The sequence below is a fragment of the Caloenas nicobarica genome, chromosome 3 (genome assembly GCF_036013445.1).
Source record: "Caloenas nicobarica isolate bCalNic1 chromosome 3, bCalNic1.hap1, whole genome shotgun sequence".
In the NCBI taxonomy this organism is placed as follows: Eukaryota; Metazoa; Chordata; class Aves; order Columbiformes; family Columbidae; genus Caloenas; species Caloenas nicobarica.
In genome coordinates, this window is record NC_088247.1 from 96,731,203 (window position 1) to 96,747,473 (window position 16,271).

The window sequence follows — 16,271 nt, forward strand, 5'->3', positions numbered from 1 at the left end:
CAACTTTGGCCAAGTTTCTTTATTTCGTATTTCACATCTTCACTCAATACTGTTACTGAATATTTGAAAAATTGTCCTGTACACCATGAATATACAAAATTTATCTGAAGCATTAAATCTGTAAAAATAGAAACAATTCAGTCAGACCAAGTGTAACCGAAGACATGGCAGACAGTAAAGGGATTGCTTGTCTGGGCTGAAGATGTAGTCAGAAAGTAAGACTTACCTAAAAGAACCACAGATTATGAAAGAAACAGAATTATGGAAATCAAGATTTTACTAATTTGTCAGAAGATAGGAGAGATAAAGGTAATGGATTTTATTTTAAATCAATAAGCATAATGTCACTTTTTAGAGACACCTTGGCGGTCTAATTACATACAGCTAGAAAACTCACTGCCTTCAGGCACCCTCATGTCAAGTGCAAATCTGCGCAGTTATAGAATATATTTATAAAATATACTATATGCAAACATCTTTACAGAGCTTTAAATCAAGCCAGAAAGGAAATAAACTTGATGGGACAACAGAATATATATATTAAAAAAAAAGAATTGATGCAAAACTGTGGGCAGTGTGATCATGGACCTTCAAAGCCAGAGGAAACCATTCAGTTTGTCTGCAACATAAGGAGACGGGATTTGCACCTTAAAAGTTGACTTAACAAAAAGGAAGAAAATATCCTCTGTACTTCTGCAAATTAACAAGAAATCAGCTTTCATGACATTTTATGTATTGTTGTTATCTTAAAATACCTTTGAAAGTACAATGTCAACCCTTGAATACCAATAACCAATCACTTAATGGAAAGTGAAAGGGTTTCCCAGCTAAATTCAAATTACAAACTACATAATTCTAAGGAGTGCAATGCTCTGGAAAAAGCTTTAAATTAAATTATTTTACTTGTAAAGCTAGTGTTAGGCTTTTTTAGTTAAAAAACAACTGGAAGCAAGAAAGCTGCAGGAGTACAAATGACAAAATTGTTTTAGATACACCGAGTGAAAAGAGTGAATTATCCACTGATGCAGACAGAAACATCCATTTGCTACATTATTTGCTTCCTTACTTCATTCAATTGCATGTACACACAGCTTAAGTATTAAAATGCGGAATAATAAATAAAACGGCTCAGATTACTAGCAAGGGGCAAAACACAATCCGTAATTGTGCTCTATCTAGTTTCTGTTTCAGCAGTCTTTTTCTCTTGCAGTTTATAAGAAAAATCATAGTCAGACTTCCAAAAAGAGTCATTCTTTTTTTTTTTTTTTATATCAGAAACTCAAGTTCATTTGCCCAGGTTTATAACCCAAGACATTTCTGTGAAGGAAGCACAGTGCAAAATTATATGACTAATGAAACTTGCTTACATAGAAATAAGTTTACTTGATTAATGTTAACTGGTATCTTTATGAAATACATTGTAAAACAAAGATTAAATAACACGACTGGGTTTGTTTTTTTCCTCAGACTTTTTTTCCTAATCCGTCCTTCGAAAAGCTTACTGAGTTACAAAAATCTTTATAAAGTTCCAGTCTTCGGCAGATAACCATTATAAATGCTGCCAATCGATGCCAACTAGTGTTTGGTTTGCTTCTTGTGCATGTCCGATTTCCTCTGTGATACTGTGCTGCTGCCAGAGTTTTTGAATCTTTTTAAATCGTTCTTTGCAGAGATGCAAGGGATTCCCACGTCTGAAAAGGAGATAATACTTATCAGGAGTGATAAAACACTGCAACTCAGGTGCAATGTATTAAATATTAGATAACCATTTAAAATATTAAAATACTTAGATAACCCTTTAACATTATTCTCTTGTCAGAACAAATCAACAGATATTTTGATCAGTAAACTGGAGCGCTACCTTGTCTGGTCCCCCACCTTTACTGCTTGGTATTAAACACAGGTTATACAAATAAATGCACTATATACAAATAAATTTTTCAGCCTAAGTTTCTAGACAGCTTCACAGATGTTAAAAAGATTTAAGTTTTTACACTTCAAGACACCTGTTTATAACCTGGGAAAGACCTTGCATTAAATATTTTTAGCCTAAAAACATATGAGCATTAAAATGTTTGAAGATATGAGATGCAGCAGCAATGTCAAAATATATTATATTACCTATATAGAAAAAATTAAAAAGGTAACATAGAGTGTATTTACAAACCAGACAGTTTTAGAATTCCTGTCTTTAAAATACGTATTTTTTAACTATTTACCTGAGTCCCTGGTCTGTCTCTCCATAGTCATCGAGATAAGGAGGAGGATAAAAGCAGCCCTTTGTTTTTCCAGCTAAAAATAGCACCTGACATTCCCGTACTCTGGAGAGAAACACAGAGAAGAGTTTAGGTATTGATTTTTAGGTGAACAGTTCCTCGTATCTTCATAGACACTGATTTTCCAATTCTCACCTACTTTCACTCTGTATAATCTGCATGTACAGATTTTTAAATGTCCTTTTTTCTTTTTAAACTAAAGATCTTACTCTTGTCCTGTTACAGCTCCTCAGCAGCAGTTTAACACAATGTAGTTTCATGTCCTATTATTTGCAGTCTGTGTAAAATACTTGATACAACCACAACGAGAAAATAAAACAATTTCACTTCTCGCTAACCTTTGCCAAAGTGAAAACAGCCGTCATCTAACCTTTCCTTGTATGCAGGAAGACAACTGAAAGGAATTATCATGTTTTCAACAGCAGCAACAACAAAATCAAGGTATTTACCTTCATTGTTTTCTAATACTTGAGTGGAAATAAACACACGGAGAAAACAAATTCACTTTAAAATGAAATTCAAATTTTGCATGATACCTCATCTTCAAAGAAACCACCTCTGAACCTTATACCGAAGTACAAGGAAGTTGAATACACTCTAGTTTTTAGGTAACCCTGTTAGTAACAAGCCACTGCCTTTACAAAGGACTCCTACAGGCACATTTATAGAACTATTCATTTCATGTCCATGTGCATCCCATCTAACCCAGCAACATAGGCAGAGGTGTGCAGCTCCTTACCTAAGGAATATGCCCACTCCAGAACCACAAGTGTAAGTGTGCGCAGTGCAGGCTCCAACATCTTCTCCTTCTAACTCGGTTTGACAACAGTAACTCTGAGAACACAGCATGGTCCCACACACAAGGCACAATGTTGGGGCTCTGCTTTTATCGCCACCTGATTTCGGGCACCTTTTGTTAAGCAAAAAAAAATTTAAATGCCATTGTATGTATTAACTCTAGATAGCAAAAAGATTCAAAAGTACTTTCAAACATTTATACAGGTAACAGTTATATAGATCCTTGCAGTTCCTGTTTCACTGAAATACAAGGTGGTTTTGCTGGGAGAGGTGACAATCAATACGTGCCATTAACCCTACAATTCTATAAACAGCTTCCTGAGGCTTTCAGGTTAGAGGTTTCCCAGTTCACCAAAAGGAGCAGAAGACTTTAGGGGTCCTCACTGATTGCATACAACTTACGAGAAATTGGATGCTTGGTTAATGAGGCAGCTGTAGTCATCCGGAAGGTCTATTAATTTGTTGGATTCTCTTGCATAGCTAGAATAAAGCAATCAAATTAATCACTCGTATTTCAATGAATAATACACAGTGATTTCAAACTCATTCATGTTTTCCTGACTCATCTAAACAGCATCTGTGAATAATTACATTTTTAAAGTTTTCTTCTTCTCTGCCATTCATAGAGTAAAACAGTAGCACATAAAAGAACCCACACCATCTCCCAACTAGAACACTTCCAGTTTTCCTAGTTATATTTTTTATGAATTTGAGAAAACGCCCAGGCAGAAAGTCAGGAAAATATATGTCACATGTATGCTTTTAGCAAAACCTCATGATGAGGTCGCACAGGTTTAACTGAATATTTGTTGCGCTCCCCGACCAGTTTGCTTTGTATTTGCCTTTTGTCACTAATACTAAATGGAAAATAGTCTTAACACTCAAGTTCAAAGAATTTGTATTCTGAAGAGAATGAAATATGCATGCAATGAAAAGGACCTGTTTAATACCAAATACGTATATCTTTAGAAATAACAGTTAAAAGTTGTGGTGGTTTTTTTTTTTAGATCCAATACACTAGATTTTAATAATCTTCAGCTCTGGGAATAATAAAAATTAGACTTTGAAAGGCAAACAGAGGTTTTAACAGAAGCAATGTACGAGAACATGCTGAGAAGAAAGAAAGAAAAAAAAAAAAATCACTGTCAAATCAGACATAATCTTGGGAAGAGCAGTTAAGAACCAACAAAAGGAACACACGGAAAAAAATCCCACCCATCACACCTAACAGGAAATCAATTATGCAATCCGAGTATTCTTACTGTATAAGATATTGTGTTAATAGTCTGATATTTAACAGATTAAGTGATTAATTTTTATTTTTGTTACTTAGCCTTATTGTATGTGCCACATTGAAAGAGTGACTTTATGTAGCACAGTGGATAAAAATGCAGCGATATGTTTTTAGTGACAGCACCGTGAACCTCTTCTTCATTTATAATTATTTGGATAATTGATAACACTTTTTTTTACCCAGCCTTCCTAAAGAAAAACACTCCAAATGCTTTTCTACACCCTCTAAGCATTAAATGTGTTCCGAATTCGAAATACTTGTTTAGCAAGTAGAAATGTATGAAAAGCGAATTTTCTTTTTAGCAATTGACTCTGTATTGTTGTCATCGAAGAATTATGATTCTTTAAAAAGCTCTTCAGTGCCTTATATTTTTACACAAAGGTTACGTATGTCTTTTAGCAACAGCATACCTCTGGAATCAGAAGGTTCAAGTCTGCTATATGAAACATGAGAAGAAATGTTATGGCCTCTGATTACTGCAGATCGTTCTAAATAAAACTGTAATATTTAACTTTGCTTTCAAAATTTACTAAGTTAAGCAATATTTCACTTTTCTTACAAAATTTCAAAAATCTCTTTATGTATCCCCTCATATTTGTCAGTCAATAAAGCAGAACTGATACTATGTTTTTATAAAGACCCTTTAGAAAAAATGTTTGGAAAAAACTGCAACATTAAAGTTTCTCTCGTCTCTGTTTAAAATTTCTCCATGTTTACCTGATAGCATGTCTCTCGCCTTCGAGATATCTTTTCACTTCACTGTTACTACACCAACTACAAGAAAGAAAAAAATTGGCTTTTAACTTCAATGAACAATACTTTCCAAAAACAAGTAAGTAAAAATTCCAAAGCACATCTATTCACTAATCTCTACAACCAAAATTACTTCCTTCAAAACACTTCTTTTGCAAATGCTTTTCCAAGTCTACTATTCATATGCACTCCTGGAGAACACATACATTACTACCTTGTGCCAAATTCCTTACTATATTTAAACTAAGCATAAAAACACAACTTACCTTTCTATTAATGTGTTCATAATCTCACTATTTTCTTGAAAAAGGCAAGTCAGGTTGTTTGGCAAGGAAAGATAGCTACATAAGTGTTCGAACTGGTTTGTTCCATTTACTGTAAAAAAAAGGTATAATTCTCAAAATTGCCTTTTTTTAAAAAATGACATTAACTACAATTAATGAAGTACAGCTCTAAATGGGACAGCTATTATTTTTTTAAAATTTTTAAAATTTTGTTCCCCCACGCCCAAATGGTGGTACGAAGAGTGAAAGAGTGCTGGTAAAGGCACTAGACAGTTATAATGTCTTGGAAAACTGCCAGTAATGAGAAGCAACTTTTCTCACGTTTTTTTGTTTTCCCAAATGCTAGAGCATTGCTATTGTTAAATGAAAATTATCTACATTTTAAACACAATTTGTCAAGAAGCTATGTATCAAGGAGACATTCTGCAAGTTCTGTAGCTGTTCTCATGTCAGCTCAGCACCGTGTACCATACTTGGTTTTAAACACAGGAATCCTGAACCGGTGTGAACCTACTTATCATTGTAAGTAATATCTTCAGATTTACATTCAATCTCTACGTAAACCATACGTGAGGTCAGTAAAGTATATTAATAACTTCAATTATATACATGGGCTGTAATGTAGCATATATATATTTGGAGATTTTAATTATTAGCAGATGACATTTTGAATGAAATCAATCCCAAGGAAAAGAACGTCTTATTTAAAAACAGTAATTCATAGATTTGAAATAATCAATATTTCACTTCTTCACAGAAGAGCATCAGTTTCTGTTTTAGGTCACCTAAAATGCCATTTGCATTGACTTTAAAAAAAAAAAAACCAAAACATTTTTTAAAATGAAACCATTTCTTTTTTCCTTTTTCATTATGCAGATATAATTCTGCACTGATAACAAACCCACGTTCATTAAATCATCTTCTTCAGAAAAGAGAGTTTAAATGTAATCTGTTTTGTCCATAAATGTTTGTACCTGCTGAAAAGAGCTGATTTAATACAAAGCAGATAGTACCTTGAATTTCTGAGGGTGCTGGGACTCCATTTAAGTAATGGAAAAACAAAGCAGAACATCTCAGGAAAGGCATGATTCCAGCTTTTAGATTCCTCCACAGGTGCCAGCCTGAGGAAATTTCTTTCAAGGCACTTAAGAGAACACAATAAAAAAAGTTTGCTTTTATTTAATAATTTCAGTCTGACAGCTGTATTTAGTAAGTCTTCAGTCATACTTCATATTAAAGTCCTGACTTCAATTGAAACAGGCATTGTACAAAGTGTTTATTTCAAAGCTAATTCCAAGAAAAACAACAAAATAGGGATTCATAAAAATGTAAACAACTGGGACAGTAGATTAAGGAAAATTTTGCATAGACATTTCAGATCCTAACAAGTTTTCTGTACCCAGATACTGCCAATTCCAGATTCTACATATCTGCAAACTGACTAAAAAAAGATTGTTCCAGAGCATAATCTTAATGAACAGGCATCTTCATGAGCACAGAGGAATTTATAGGAATAGTTACTTGAAAACTGTATCTAGAAGTAGTGGATAAGAAACCAGATGCGAGAGTTACCAAGTTAAGCGCCTCATCTTTGACAGCATTAGTATCCGGAATTCAGTTAGAAGTTAATGTTGAGTGCAGGAGAGAGAAAATACTATACATTTTATCAAAAGATCAACCTTTTACCTTCCTGTACACTGGCAAAGAAATTTATACAGTGCAAGCACAGCTGCTTCCTCTTCACTGTTAGCGTGTTCTTGATCCATGCCATTCTCTTCTGAAGAAGAAATAAAAAAAGCAAGTTACTCGATATATACCTCTTTACATAGCAAGAACATAATTTTTCAAAGGCCAAAACTAAGCGAAACATTCCACTGTACTACACTATGATGCAGCAGAAAAAAGGTTTTCTGCTGTACATCAAATTTATGGTATTGCGAACTCCAGTGAGGTCTTGCTTTACTTGTGCGATTAGTTGGGTTTCTTAATGTCCTTGCTTGAAGTTCTTTGCTTTTGGCTTACTGTGCCTCATCCAGCTCCTCTTGCCAGAAGACACCTCGATTCCTTACCTTGCTAACTGCGATGTGTTCATCATGCAATGCCTGAGCCAAGTCTCTGCAATAAAGGCTTCCAGGCAGTGCTACAGTTGGCTGGAAAACTAAGATTCATGACTAGCTATGCTCCGAAAACCTTCAGCGTTAAGCAATAAAGACAAAAGACTGAGCTTTCACGAGTACAATTTATCAATACTTTCTAAGGGCTGAAAGAGAGAGCACCAGCAATTTTCTTTGGTAAATATATGCAGTTTACAGTGGCAAAGAGCACCTTCGTGTTTTTCAATAACAGATTTGAGGAATCATTTCAACAGAAGTTACAAGAAAGTGGCATTACCTGTAGATGAGGTAAGTAAAATTTGTATTATGTGTGCCATAGTGACAAGATGAAACAGGTGAAGATCTCCAGTGCCAAGACTAACCCCTGAAAAATCCTGACAATGTATGGCAGGGAAAGAGAGCACCAAGCTTACCTGTAAAAGAAAACAAGAAAGCTGGTATATTCCTTTTCTTTTGAATCTTCCTATTTTCTCTGCTCATGCTGCAGCTATACCCTTTGAAGGCACCATACCTCATAAGGCTAATTTTGAAGCTAATTAGTCAGCCATTATTTAAAGGAACAACGATTAACTATCAGGGTTTTTTTGTGGTCTGTTTGGGATTTTTTTGGGGGGGGGCTATTTTTTGTTTGTGGCTTGCTGGGGGTGGTTGTTAAGTTTGTTTGTTTGGGGTGTGTGTTTGTTGTTTTGGGATTTTTTAAAACCACCAAAGTACACATTCCGCCTCGTTTCACCCTCTTTTCATTTATAGATAGGAATATTTGCAATGAAAAATCTTTAAATTGTATTAGGTAGTAAAAAAAGAATACTAAAAACCTGAACACTCTTAAAGGTTCCTGAGCCAGAGAAAACAGAAAAAGTTTCCAATGACGTTTTGTCAGTGCCTACTGGATCAAAACATTATTAATATGTAATATGGAATACTTACCAATAAATGAAACATGTCAATATCAAGTATGCAAGGAAGATTTCCATTTCTTTCATTAGGCACCAGTGCTGAGTATTTTAGAGAGAAGAATATATTTATTAATTGAACATTTATATATGAAAGAATTTTAGTGTACTTCAGTTACAAAATGAGCGCCACCTCCTTGGTTTATATGCTTAAAGTACTTAAAATACAAAGGTACCTGTTTTGGCCAGAAAGGTGTGAATTTAAGGGTTGTTCAACATTATTGAAAAAGTCTCTGCCTACTTGACTATATGTATTGAAGCAACTCAAAGCCAAAGTAACTATAACAAAGCACTGCCATTCACTGCTTCCACAGTGATCTCCCTGTATTGCTCAGGTTTCCAGTGGGAGAAATGAGCTCAAACATTAGTGACTAAGCAGGAACACTAATTGTTGTCTATCGGACAGCTGTTCAGAGGAAACTTTTGCAGTTTGCTTCACGTTACACAGTTCCCTACATTTGCTTCACGTAACTCATTCACCTTACAGGCTCAAAAATGCATTACTACAGTGTCTTAAATTCGTTATTTTATTTCTAATTAATAAAGAGCTGGTATTGGTCTCTCCATCTCTGTAGTATCCACATTTACAGTAACCACAAGGTATTAACTAAAGCACTCCAGCTAACAACAGAAACTCACACACTTAATAAATTCCCAGTAATAAACTCCATCTAAAAGCAAACCCAAGTAAAATGTCTTGAAAATGTTATAATGTATTTAAAACAACAATCAAGGAACAGTCGCAAACTTCTTTACTCCAAGCAGTAAAATCCGATTTACAATGAGTTTAAAGTGCAGCTATGAGAATGGTTTTACAGTGTAGCTATAAGCATTAAGCTGCAAAGTTTAAAAACACCACTACAGTAAAAAATAGTCTCATCATAATAACTTAAATATACTTCAGCTGAAGACTCCTTACCTTGCTGGCCGGAAAACTAACAGTTGAAAAACTGTGACGTTTTGAAGCTATTTCTATTAGCAAACATTTCACCAGCACTCAGATTTTAAATGCTTTTACTTTTGTAAGCATGTAGCCACAGAACTCAAAACCCACAAGACTTAAAAATGCTTCTATCAAAAATGTGACCAGAGCAAGGGCCTTCTAAACCCAAACTTCTATTCAATAAGTGATCTTTATTTATAAATATTTCATAGAATACTGACAGAACAAAGGTTAATAAATAATAAAATAAAATTTAAAAATTTTTAAGAAATAATAAAATAAAAACCACTTTTCCTTCACAGAAATAAAAGCAGTACAGTTGCTCTGTCAGCTGGAGGGAGGAAAACTTTTGAAGAAACATTGATTCAAGGTTTCAAGAAAACCCAAACCATGCAAAACATCCTATACTACCTAGTTCTGGTCAAATCTCTAGCAACATATGATCCTTGTGATCCCTTCCATCCTGGTATTCTATAATTCAATGATTCTATGATTTTCTCTTGTGCTTTACATAGAAAATGGCTCAGTCATTCCCGATACAAACTGATGTCAATTAAGTTCTTCCCCATAGAGCTGCCAACTGTTTGCTGAAGTAGGTGGCATCAATTCTACTAGTAATTTCAGTATACAAATGCGTTTTAAAAGTTTGCCTGCTCTAGTGACTGTAAACATTAAAATTAACCCATTTAATAATACTGTTTCACAATAGTCCTCTCATGTAATTACTGCATTAGGCTGAACTTCAAACTTTTTACCTGTATCTGGAAATGCTTCAAGTTTGGAACATTCTGCCTGTTCTCACTAAAATTCTCAACCAATACATGACATTACATAATAAGCCCTGTCTCATCACAGATCCCACTTTTCAAAAGGCAGAGAAGTTTATGGTTATATTACAGACTTCTGCAAATATTTCCTTCCCAATACTGTATTAACAGCGTAACACTTGTGTGAAGAACCACACTTCCGTCACCTTTGCTCTAGGTACCTTTCTAAAAGCAGCAATATAAATGCTGGGAAGAATCAACAGAACTCCTTCATAGCAATATATCGATGTTTCTCTTGAAATGTATCTTGGAACTGCAGACCAAAAGAAATGTCTTTTTTTTTTCTCCACAGTATGATGAAATATGTATAGGTACACGCATGAAAATACCAGCTCTTAGTCTATTACTTAAAACCACCACATAAAACAATCTTCTTGTAATCAAGACTAACAGTCATTCTGGAAACATCTTTCTGTATCTGTACCTTTGTAAAAAACAGGACAAGGCAGTGAACTTACATGCTAAGAGAGTACAAAAGTGACCCTGTACTGCCGAAAGAGATGAAACTGTCCAGTGAGCTGCTGCAAATCTTGTTAGTGATGTAAGGCAGTCATCCTTTAAAAACAAAGAAAAAGAGACACTGCCACAGTTAACAAAGTTCCTCAATATGAAAACATCTTTTGACTTATAGCATTCTTTTCAGGCCTCTCAGCTGCAGTTTAAGGGAGCAGTTTGTGTGTCTAAGTATATGACAAAGATAATTGTGTTTATGCAAATATACAAGTTCCCTTCAGTATTCTTATTTTGACTGCTGGCATGAAAAACCCTGGCTTTACTAAACTATGCATTTATAGAAAAACAACATAATAGTTTTGCTAGATTTGGGTTTTACATAGATTAATAATCAGATACTGATTGACTGAACAGCGGGATCCAACAAATAAAACTGTCAAATAATGGTAACTTAAAATTTAGAAATTCTGCATTAAAGCAGCACAACTCCCTCTTTTTCCACTGATTCTGAAGGGAATTGCTACTTGATCCTTACCTGTCGACAAGGTAAGTGACCAAATAATGGTTTATCTTCATCAGCTAAAATTCGTTCTGGAAAAAAAAAAGAAAATAATGCTATGCATTTAACTAAATTCTGAAATTCACACAAGGTGCAAAATGAATACATTAGTACCTATAGTTTGTATTGTGTAAGCACAGCTTCCCCAGCACATTATAGGTACACGTGGGTCTTCTTCATTTGGATGAACCTTCAAGCCTACTTTGTATGTTGCTGTACCAAAAGTTGTCAACATCTCTTTTATGCTCTCAGAATAAGGATTCCTGAAACAAAGAAAATATTACTCACTCATTTTTTCTCCATGGGCGGCATAGTACTTTTAATGATGAGCATTCACCCCATAGCTGAACATGTGGATTTCTAAAATTTAAGTAAGATCTCCAGTATCTTTCTTCAGATCTGGTACTCCGTAACCTCTTTTCTGTGACAGATAAACTGCCAGTTATTTTTTTGATTATTTGATTGGAACCAATCTCATTTTTTAGCATTAAGAATATCCACTCTTCAAAAGGTAATATAGTTAAGACTAAATTTAAAGAACTGTGTGTGACCGATGCCAAAATCCATCATCATCTGGGATAAGCGTCTTGCATTTTTGTGTGCAGTTGGCAGACATCCGTGCCACGTAATGAATTTTGTTACTTTTTCCCCAAGTGAAGAAGGGGTAGCCTCAAATAGAAACATATCACAGTAGCTGAAATTACATATTAACATACTCTTCCTTTTGTAGTCTTTCTTGACGTTTTACTTGTAGTGCTGAGCTATAAAGACTACTCGTTCATTCAGTTACGAGTATTATAGTAAGAAAAGAAAGCTTAATCCTGATGTTGAAGTTTATACAACAGCATCTTCTCTGCATATCCATGCATCACATTTGCCCCTGAAATTCTACTGCATTATTTACTACTTCTGGGTTGGACTTCAGTATCATCATAATAAGAGAATCAACTTTTCTAATTAAGGTAAAATCCATATTTTTGCCTTAATTAGTGAGATCTTATAGCATAGAAGTCACATTCTATTTTAATGTTATCATTCCATGATGAAGTTTTAACCATTTATGAAGACGTAAATACATACTTCGGTTTGAAATCTGGTCTAAATCCTTCAGGTAATTGCAGCTGATCCATTTTTTCTGAATTACTAGAATTGCCTGTATGAACAAGAATAAAACAGCAATAATTCATCTATAAATATTTTTTACATTCTAAAAAGGTGAGGAGCACATCACCAGAAATTGAAATTCCAAGCTACTCTTGCCACTTTTGCCACCATCTCTCAATGCCACTGTGGTAGAACCACAACACTTGGTCTTCTTAATGAATTGAGGCTGTTTATCCTGGAGAAAAGGAGGCTGAGGGGAGACCTGATCGCTGTCTACAACTACCTGAAAGGAGGTTGTAGCATGGAGGGTGTTGGTCTCTTCTCCTGAGTAGCAAGTGACAGGACAAGAGGAGATGGCCTCAAGCTGCACCAGGGGAGGATTAGTTTGGATATTAGGAAAAGTTTATTCACAGAAAAGGTTGTCAGGCATTGGAGCAGGCTGCCCAGGAAAGTGATGGAGTCACCATCCCGGGAGGTGTTTAAAAGATGTGTAGATGCGGCACTTACAGACATGGTTTAGTGATGGACTTGGCAGTGTTAGGCTAACGGTTGGACTTGGTGACCTTAAAGGTCTTTTCCAACCTAAATGATTCTATGATTTTCACATACAAATACACAAAGCTCTTCAGACTTACTTGCAGAGTCTTCATCTCGAAGTAAATACAGTGCTTTTATTTGCTGGGATAGTGTTTTGATCCACTGAGCTAGGTTTGGTTGGCCTGAAAAGTCTAACCTGTCCAAAAATAAACATAAACAGAATACACACATTAGTTAAGAACAAACTATATACAAAATCGGTATTTCATAGGCATTCCATGTTCTTCTGTTTCTCAACAGGCTCTTTCTCTGTTGCCCAGATATTCCTCTATCTTCAGTTCTTTTCCTGCAGGTCCTACATTTTACTGTCCTTTCATAGTCTAAATTCCATAGTACACAATAACAAAGGAAGGTCCATAAACCAAAATAAGCAGACAGGCAATCCATTTGAGATCACGCAAACAGATGATAATAAACTTTTTGAAAGGGGTTTTCGGGCCATGGCTTGTTCAGAATTTTGTTTCTTAGGTTTATCAAAGACATTTACACAGCAAACAGACCTGTTAAACAAAACTCTTGGTGGAGGAAGCAGAGGAATAACGGTGTTGCTTAAACATTCACAAAGTGGGCAAAGAAATTCACCATTTTCTACATCGTAACTTGTGTGTACTCGTAATCTTTGCTGTCTTCGTTGCTCTTTTGCTTGGACGGCATCAAAATACCTTTAAGAAAGAGCAAGATAAAGATGAATTATTAAAACATTATTTTAACATATAAATTCATGAATTCTCATGAAGACACTGTTTTTCCTTTTCCCAGATATATGTAAGAAAATTATCTGAAGGAAAAAGCTCTGCCCTGATAAAGTATTACTAACTGCAGGCTAGCCTGGTTTTTGCAGCCAAAATCCCCCAAAATGCTGAAGTTCCTTGGGCTGCCGAAATCACATTGAAGTCTGAACTTCAGCAATCTTCACGTAGCAAAAAAAGGGTGAGGGGAGAGGTAATGTTGAAGGATTAAAAAAAAGAAAATTATTCAGTTTTACATAAAATTTCAAGGGCAGTGCCATGACCATTATCCACATGCATATTCCATTACAGGCCACACCAGAGCAGCCACTGGAAAAACTGGTGGCTGATCTCTGAATCCTGTACGATAAGGAACTAAATTCACTGCTTTACTAAATGTAACTGCTACTCCACAAGCCTCTGGGATGGTTTAGAGCATGCCTGACAATGGCCCAAAAATGGCCTGAATACAGGCATCTGCGGACACTTCCAGGAGTTAATGGCAACCACACGAGACTGTTCATGAGACACACAAGATGATGAAGAACACTTCTTCAGCGAGCAGCGATATCCAAGACCACAGATGAAACCCGCACAAGGATCACTGTGTGGTTATGGCCACAGAATCCCTAGGAGTTCCTCACAGTCTTCACGCACAAGGCAGAATTTGAAATGAGGCACTTCAGGAGCCACAGCAAGGACCAAAGCAAAAGCCTAATTACTGTCAAGAGGTTTGAATGGTTTGTATTTGTCACAAGGCATTGGCACTACGTAGCACTAAGCACATTTATCCCCCTCCAAAAAATCCAAAAATAAAAATATTTTTAGGGGTTTTTTATAAAACCCCTAAAAATATTTTTATAGGTCACAGACATTTCTACTTCAAGTTAAACATGATGGAGGAATTAAGAGCACAAGGGATGCACTGTCATTTAAAACTTCAGTAGAGAGCACAAGAAGCAGCAGGAATATGTCTATTACTGAACTGCAGAAACACCCTCCAAAAAAATCTAAACTTCAGTGTTCAGATCCATGTGCACCACAGGGGATTATGCATAGGGATAAACGACCAAAGGAATGAAAGATGCCATGTATGGCTTTGGATTCTTCTTTACCAAGAAGACAGAAAGTAAATGAAAATTATTTTAGACGTGTTTACAGTAAATAATGTCTACTCTTGGGGTTTTTTTGCCCCCCCAGCAGAAAGCTGTTTTAATTGCTTCATAATGTTTATTTTAAAATTTACTACATGGTAGCAAATTTCCCATTAAAATTAGTGCCATTAGGCAAACTGATGGCATGACATGCTATTGGGACTAAAAACTGAAAAATAGCTTCTTACCTTTGCCAACAGTGAGCATGCATAATATGTCCACAGCTACCTGTGTGTGTTCCACATGACAGATCTGGGTGCATGAATAATGGATCATACTTTTCTGTGTTTAAAACAAAAGAACTTAGAAATAAACACTTATCAAAAGACTTAACTGCAGATAAGTCTTACCACATATTAAACTCCATCACAAAAGTGTAACTCATTTGATGAGGCATCAAACATATTCATAATCCACAACTACTTAAACTGTTTAGGTTACAAACATCATGTCATTTTGTTTCGAGCATATGTACTGTTCTTAGACTTCAAACCAAGCTTTTGGAGGTGCTGGGCCCTGGTAAGAGTCCCCAAGAGCTACCTGCAGTTTTGGTAGTTCAGTACCATTAAACAATGAGTCTAAGAACGTGAATCTTCAGAGTGAGAGTGCAAAATGATTCAGTGCAAAAGTTTTCTATGTGTTTACATATCCAGAATCCAGATAAACCTTTGTAACAATGCCACTGATCATTGTGATCCGTTTCACAAAGTTACCTAAATCCAAGCATTATTTATTATCACTAAGAGGCATTTCATATAACAGACAGGAAGGAAATGTCTCTCTTGTGCTTTTATAGCACTACATCAGCACCTTCTCCTCCCTATAAAGTTACTGGCATAGTTTAAAAACTAACACTTCTGATTTTAAAGGGGTTTTTAACAGTTACAATTAATCAGTCATAAATCACTGGCAGGACATTTAGATAATGTTTTGCAGTGATTTTACATTATTTAGAAGAAGTTTTGCCTCTGATTACAATGAAGTCATTCACAATTATACAGTTAACACAAGAAAGTGATGCTACTCTCTCAAAAGAAAGCAGGTGGTTGTTACAGTGACTCGAACATCCATTACTATTAAAGACAACTATGAACTTTACTTACCAGGATCTGGAATAATTTTGTTTCTATTTTTAGACAACACAGTTGACCGCTGAACAAATGCTGCCAAGACCATAGCCCTGCTGTCCACTTTAACTTCTTGTTCCTCCTGACACAATATACACATAACAACCTGTCTGTGTTCAGCTACTCTAGTTTGCTCCGGTCCCAAGGCTGTGAGTTTTGCATCTGAAATTACAGGGCTAGAATATTCCAGAAATAACAGTGAGCAAATTATTTAAAGAACCATCACAAATAAAATCACAATTTGAATGTGATTAATGAGCTTTTTAGCTTTATGATAAATGCTCTCTGACAACAAGTAGTTTTGGCA

The 16,271-nt window shown here is 35.4% G+C and overlaps 1 protein-coding gene across 2 annotated transcripts in view; it reads right to left on the reverse strand.

Moving 5' to 3' along the window:
- Positions 1-304: 304 nt before the first annotated feature.
- UBR2 (ubiquitin protein ligase E3 component n-recognin 2) overlaps positions 305-16,271 on the reverse strand; it is a 56,132-nt gene continuing 40,165 nt past the window's right edge. For both annotated transcript variants that reach the window (XM_065630540.1, XM_065630541.1), the window contains exons 30-47: positions 15,941-16,140; positions 15,026-15,119; positions 13,456-13,617; positions 12,994-13,091; positions 12,335-12,407; positions 11,369-11,517; positions 11,231-11,286; positions 10,701-10,797; positions 8,447-8,514; positions 7,797-7,932; positions 7,092-7,182; positions 6,419-6,549; positions 5,388-5,496; positions 5,086-5,142; positions 3,477-3,554; positions 3,016-3,186; positions 2,220-2,321; positions 305-1,691 (exon numbers count right to left, since the gene is read on the reverse strand). In XM_065630540.1, coding sequence (XP_065486612.1) covers positions 1,550-1,691; positions 2,220-2,321; positions 3,016-3,186; positions 3,477-3,554; positions 5,086-5,142; positions 5,388-5,496; positions 6,419-6,549; positions 7,092-7,182; positions 7,797-7,932; positions 8,447-8,514; positions 10,701-10,797; positions 11,231-11,286; positions 11,369-11,517; positions 12,335-12,407; positions 12,994-13,091; positions 13,456-13,617; positions 15,026-15,119; positions 15,941-16,140 — 2,014 coding nt within the window. In that variant the 3' untranslated portion in view covers positions 305-1,549. The remainder of the gene's footprint in view (positions 1,692-2,219; positions 2,322-3,015; positions 3,187-3,476; positions 3,555-5,085; positions 5,143-5,387; positions 5,497-6,418; positions 6,550-7,091; positions 7,183-7,796; positions 7,933-8,446; positions 8,515-10,700; positions 10,798-11,230; positions 11,287-11,368; positions 11,518-12,334; positions 12,408-12,993; positions 13,092-13,455; positions 13,618-15,025; positions 15,120-15,940; positions 16,141-16,271) is intronic.